Below are 6,697 nucleotides of genomic sequence, written 5' to 3' on the forward strand. Positions count from 1 at the left end.
GGAAGGAAGGAAGGAAGGAAGGAAGGAAGGAAGGAAGGAAGGAAGGAAGGAAGGAAGGAAGGAAGGAAGGATGGATAGATAGATAATTTGCTTAGATAGATAGATAGATAGATAGATAGATAGATAGATAGATAGATAGAAAATTTGCTTCAAAGAAAAAACACAATCACGGAGGCTATTGAGTCCCAAATTCAGTATGGCTGGAGACTTTTGTTGCTCACAGAATTGTGGGGGAAGAGGCTAGAAAATTATCTATGGAAATGAAGGTTAGCATATAAGCATAATAAAGGGTCAAGAAAGAGAGAGAGAAGAACAAAGAATAACCTTTGCCAGAAAACTCCATTTTGCGCTTTCCAAGGATCTCCTCTTGTGCTAATAGGCTCATCACATCATGGAATCTTACTGCCTTACGTAGCATGATGAGAAGTTCCCATCCAGTGTCTACCGTACTACTGACAGCCATCACTTCCTCCAGTTGGAACAGAGCAGTTGACATATTACCATGTGTACCAGGTTAGAAAAAAGTTTCTGTTGAGTCAATTCTGACTCATGCTGATACTACAAAACACCTTGGGCAGTGTAAAATTTCCACTGCTCGAATCTGTATAGACGCTGACTGCCACTACTTTCTCTAGCAGAGCAACTGGTAGATCCAAAACGCCAACTTTTGGGTTAATAGCCAAATGACTAATCACTCCCTCATCAGGGTTCTTTATGTACTGGAGAAGAAAATCTACTCCTAAATTCTATTAGGCATTCACAGTTAGGATAGTTACACTTCCATAGCTTTAAGGCTGTTAACTAAGGCTCCTTTGGGAAAAAGTTGCATCTATTTTTTATTCTAAATATCCTGCACATAAATAAATAAATAAATAACCCCCCTTTTACATAACCAATGTTTATATTTCATCAGGTGCCCTGGTGCTTTACTCATTGGGCTACAATCTGCAAGGACAGCAGTTCAAAACCACTAGCCACTCTATAGGAGAAGGAGGGGGCTTTCTACTCTCAGAAAGAGTTAACAGTGGAAACTTGGAAATGCACGGGGGCAATTCTACCATGTCCTATAGGGCACCTGTGTGTATTGTCAGCATTAACTCTACAGTAGTGATTTTTTTTGGTTGATATTTCACCATGTCGTGATTTCTATATGAAGAACTTGATACCATTTCTCCTCTTTGTTACTCAGCATGACATCATAAACCGGGAGGACTTTTTCTTATGGTGCAAGCACCTTCAAACTTTAGTTATTTCATGAAGATTTTCCAGGTGGAAGTGTCTTCCTTATTAGAGGCAGCCTGAGAAGAATGGGAATTTCAGAACACTTAATTAGGCTCATTTGCAACCTATCCATGGATCAAGAAGCAGTTGTGCAAATAGAACAAGGGAATGCTAAATCATTTAAATCATGATAGGTGCGTGTGTCAAGGTTTTATCCTCTCACAGCACTTACTCAATATGTATGCTGAGCATATAATTAGAGAAGCTGAATTATATGAACACAAATGTGGATTCAGGAGTGGAGAAAGGCTTATTAACAATCTTCAACATATAGATGACACAACTTTGCTGAAAGTGAGGAGGACTTGAAGTACTTGCTGATGAAAATCAAGAATTTCGGTCTTTATGGATTATAACCTGATGTAAAGAAAACCCCAATCCTTACAACTGGACCAATACTTACCAGCTTAATAGAGAAAAAACTGAAGGAGTCAAAGATTTCATCTTGCTTGGATCCTCAATCAATGCTTATGGAAGCAGTAGTCAAGAGATAAACAGTCACTGCCCTGGATCATTCTGTGGCATAAGACCTTTATAACGTGTTGAAAAGCGAGGATAGTACTTTGAGGACTAATGTGTACCTGACCCAAGCAATGGTATTTTCAATGGTCTCATATGTAGGTGAAAGTTGACTATTGAATAAGGAAGATTGAAAACGAATCTGTGCATGTGAACTGTGGTGCTGGAGAAGAATATTGGAAAACAAACCTTCCTTGGAAGAAGTACGCCAGAGCTCTCCTTAGAGACCAGGAATGTGAGCTGCATCGCACACACTTCTGACATGCCATCAGAAGAGACTAGCCCCTTGAGAAGGACTTGGTAAAGTAGCAGGACACCAAAAGAGAGGGAAAACCTTAACATGACGCGCTGACACAGTGACAGAAAAAGTGGGTTCTAACATAAGAACGAATGTCAGGAGGGTGCAGGACGGGCCGGTGCTTTATTCGTTTGGACATAGGGTGGCTGTGAATTGGAAAGAGCTAGATGACACTTACCAACCAGCTGTGTCAGAACTCACAGTCAGGAAATTCTGAAGAAAATAAAGACAGTTATTAAGAAACACATTTTAAGTGGATCCTCTCATTGTCTACACATGTGATAAGCACACATATGTATTTGAAATATTAAAGAGTAAGAATAAATTGCCAATCAGCATGCTTGTTATTGGCTTGCATAGATGAGCAGGGATTCTTTGTAGAAGATTCACCAGTAAGAACAATGACTTTTGTTTCATATTCAATAAAACTAGCTGAATTCAGCATGACTAGCTTAGTTGTATCATCATGTTCAAATCAATATCAAGTTTATTCTTCCAATATCTAGTCCTGTGCAAGAATCCTCATTCAGGGAAGAAGAAAACATTCTCCCATATTTTCTTTTGGTCTCATATATGGTATTAATTTGAGCAAAGTTGAATATTGAAACAGGAATAAATGCAATATAGAACATCCTGAACCATTTTCTTCCAGTTTTCTGTTCAATGTCCACATACTTCAAAATACGTTTGAGATTAAAAGTCACTGAACATATTGTTACAATGCCTGCCCAGATCTTGGACTCATGGCATTCTGAAAATGATCGCATTACTAGCATTGCAGATCTTTAGGGAAAGAATGGTAAGGTAAGATCAAGCACGGCGGCCCCACCCCCTGCCCCTGGAAAAGTCGTTTCAAACGCTCTAACACACAGCAGATGGAGAATGACCGAGAGCTCTGTCGCTTTCTAAATCAAAAGCAGTATTTGTTTTCCCATTAGGCTTATAGGAAAGAAGACTTCAGTCATTAGACAGTGGATTAATCCCTTCGCCTGGGCTGTGTGAACGTGTAGGACTGAATGCCCATTATCTAACAATATCTATTTTTGCTGATGAGTTAACAAAAATAAGTCTTTAATTCACTTCCTCAAAAGCAACAAATACCAGGTTAATCAAAGACCTGTCGAGAGCATCTGCCGGAGCTCACGCTGCTGGAGGCCTGTTGTTCAGGAGCATGTGCTCTCGGCGCTCATCACCCTCAGTCAACCAGAGGAGGAACCAGGGGCTCTCGAGTCCCGTGTGCTAAGCTCCATTCCCAGCCTTATTTCCGCAGTCCATCTGTACGCAGCATAACTGCACTTTCAACCGAGGAAAGTTCACAAATTGTTAAACAAATAGCTCACCAGCTGCCTGAGGTCCAGAAACTACCTCCCCTCCATTACTGATATAACAGAGACTGTCTGAAACACACTGTTCTGTATAAAAAGACACAATAACTCTCAGTATAGCTATCACAACACTGGCTAGTTTCTGTAAATAGAGCATGAATTGTGTGAATAGCATGCACATTACATAACTAATTATTGTTCTGAACTTTACAGGAACATTTTGTAAGTTTACGATATGTCAGACTGTATATTGAATTGGTTAGAGTTTATTAATATACTCTACACAGTAACCATGAGGATAGATGTCATTATATTCCGTTCCTGACAGAAAATATTAAGTACTTTGTCCAAAATTCTAAATATACTAGGACCCATCAGTCATTAGCCTGAACATAGAGTTGTCAAACTTGGAAGCTTGTTTTTTTATTATTATTGTTCCATTTTTAATATGATCAGCTGCAATTGCTTAAAAAAACTGCTGCATGGATCATAGCAATTAAATGGCTGCTTCTATCTGTGGCAGAGGAGGGGATGTAGCTACTCATACGCCCCAGGAACATAGGAAGAATCTTGAGAATTTGCATTATATTACAGGCAGTCGTCAAAAGCAGTAGAGTATAAAAAAGCTACAGCATCAGTCCATAGGATGCAGCAGAGATCGAAAAGCAGTTTGGTGAATGTTTGCACCCACGCCTGGATAGGTTTTCATCATCACTCGGTGCATTAATTCAATTTGGCTCCTGGAAACAGTCATTTGCTTAATAGCTCCTTTGTGAATGAAGGAGTTAATGCACAATCTCAAATGGCTAAACTTCCATCTGGGGAGGAGGTTAGATAGAAGAGAGGGGGGATAAAAAAGAGAGACTCTCATTTCATTTTTCATGTATACTATGAGGAAGAGAATAGCTACAAATCACCTCGCCCTTTTTTTGGGAAATAGAATGCTCTATCTTGGCCATGGTCACTGAGGCAGGGTCAGCCAATTTTATGTGGAGGCATTGTCTAGATTCAGTGTACAAGAAGGAGATACATGAATAAAATACAGAAACTCCTTTATACCATTTGTGTGTTCTGAACCCTGGGTCCTACGATGAGCCATTATCAGGAGAAACTGTCCCTGAAAAGGGATGGACACCAAGTTCAATAACTGGAAACAGCATGACAGCTTATTATTTGATCTCTCCTTTCAATCATTTTAAAGTTGATTTCATGTTTAATATTTTCTGCTTTTTTATTGTGGATTTACTGTTTTGTTCTGTTATTGTTGTTCTATATTTATTGCTGCTTGCTTCCTGTTTGTGTTTTGCATGAGTTTCTGTGAAATGTAGCATAGGTAAATCTGTAGAGACTACTGGATTAATAATTGACTAGGCTTATGGCAGGGGAGGTTGAGTGGAACAGGGAGTAACAACAATAATTAAGAGAAGAAAATATTCTGAAATTGGATTGTAATGATGATTGCACAAATCTTCATAATATACTTGGGCAATTAGGTTTTATGATATGTGAAATATATGCCAATAAATCTACTTAAAAAGCGAGAGAGGAATCTCCTTAATGAAATAGATTGATAATCATCCACAACAGTTATTAAATGATGCATGATGGAGCAGATTTTGTTCTTTTGTGCATAGGGTTACTATGAGTTGTATCAGATTCAGAAATGCCTAACAATGTGAGAAAATTTGGGCTAAATTCTATGTACTTATTTTTAAATTTAGGGTTCCTAGTTGGTGCGTGCAGGTAAGCATTCCCTAACAGCTAGGCGGTAGTTGGCTTGAACCCAACCAAGGGTACTCTGGAAGATAAGACTAATGATCTGCTTCCGAAAGATCAGAACTTTAAAACCCCTGTGGTTGCCAGTCCTGCCCTGCGAAACATGGGTAGTCTTGAATCCGTATCAACCTAATGAGCACTAGCCACAGCAGTAACCCTAACTGTATAGCTTTAAATTGATTATATGTCACTTTTATTAACTCAATCTGTTTTCCTAAATGAGTCAGTGTCAGGTCCCCAGCAACCTGTTCAATGATTTAGAAGTAATTACACCATCAAATGTTAAGACAGATATAATTGTACCTTTATAATTTTCTCATCAGATAATAAAACAAGAAGAATTTAGCAAGGATCTATCTGATTGTACTTTGTATCATCTACTGAAATATGATGATTTTAATTCTGACAAGCACCTGGCACTTGAAGAATTTTATAGAGCATTCCGTAAGTAAAAGATTCTTTATTTAATTTTTTTTCTTGCTTCTTTACACATTACAGTACATTTGCTTGGTCATAGAATACAAGATGCATTTTAAGAGAAGTGATATTGTTGACAAATTTGAGGGTTTTGGTTGTGTGAAACACATATAAAACTGATGGTTCTGATAGTTATAAAATAAACAGTTTGAGATATTTGGTATGGAAAAATTTACTTCCTATTGTTTAAATTCCAGTATAAGAAATTATTCTTACCATATAGTAAACATAATTTAAACACCATATTTACTAGGAATTTTATTAAGATAAATTTTGAAAATGAAAATGAAAATCTCATGTTTTTAAAGAGTAATAACTAGCATGATATGGAATATTGTTATTCATATTAATGTACCTTGGCATAATTCAAACGTTTTTACTTGTTTAATTGATTAATGATAAAGTGAAATTATTAAGATGGCTTTGTGATTAGAAAACAAAAGTTCATACCTGGTTACTCTTAAAAAAGTAACTCAATGAGAAAGCACAAGGAGGAAAAAATACACTAGAAAATAAAGACAAAGTCTTTTAAGAAAGAAAGGGTAGATTGACACTCAACCTTCAGAAACGGATAAAGCCAGATAGAGGATATGTCAAGGAATGCCAGTTGCATACTTTGAGTTTTTTTAGTATATTTTATATGACTTTTGTAATAATACTTTTTGATATGTCCTCATTTGTATTCCAGGGTACTTACAAAAGTGTGAAATTTTCAAATATGTTTTTTTTCCATAAATTAATTTTCTTTCATAAATTCCAATATACATTTATTTTTTCACCCAAAACGGTAGAATACGCTTGATGAAAGGCATCATTTTTAAATTAGGACTCTGTTTTAAACTTTTTGTTATTTTTAACTATAAATCTAGATATCATGGATTGAATTTTGCCCCATTCCAAAAAAATATGTGCTCACTAGTCTAGGGCATGATTCTCAGTCATTCTGTAATTATGTATTGATGTAATTTGATATTATTTGATGTGATTAGTCAACCAGTTTTGAAGGGATGAACATAGAATC

At 36.9% G+C, this 6,697-nt stretch overlaps 1 protein-coding gene across 1 annotated transcript in view; it reads left to right on the top strand.

Annotated features, from left to right (window-relative positions):
• The window catches only part of FSTL5 (follistatin like 5), a gene marked incomplete at its 3' end in the record, with an annotated part of 780,165 nt that overhangs the window by 424,864 nt on the left and 348,604 nt on the right, over positions 1–6,697 (top strand). The window contains exons 5-7 of the mRNA XM_004708783.2: positions 3,153–3,375; positions 5,145–5,166; positions 5,523–5,643. Of these exons, the coding sequence (XP_004708840.2) occupies positions 3,153–3,375; positions 5,145–5,166; positions 5,523–5,643 (366 nt within the window). The remainder of the gene's footprint in view (positions 1–3,152; positions 3,376–5,144; positions 5,167–5,522; positions 5,644–6,697) is intronic.

This window comes from Echinops telfairi, unplaced genomic scaffold (assembly GCF_000313985.2).
Source record: "Echinops telfairi isolate 266 unplaced genomic scaffold, ASM31398v2 ScPeMD7_5868;HRSCAF=6743_0, whole genome shotgun sequence".
Classification (NCBI taxonomy): domain Eukaryota; kingdom Metazoa; phylum Chordata; class Mammalia; order Afrosoricida; family Tenrecidae; genus Echinops; species Echinops telfairi.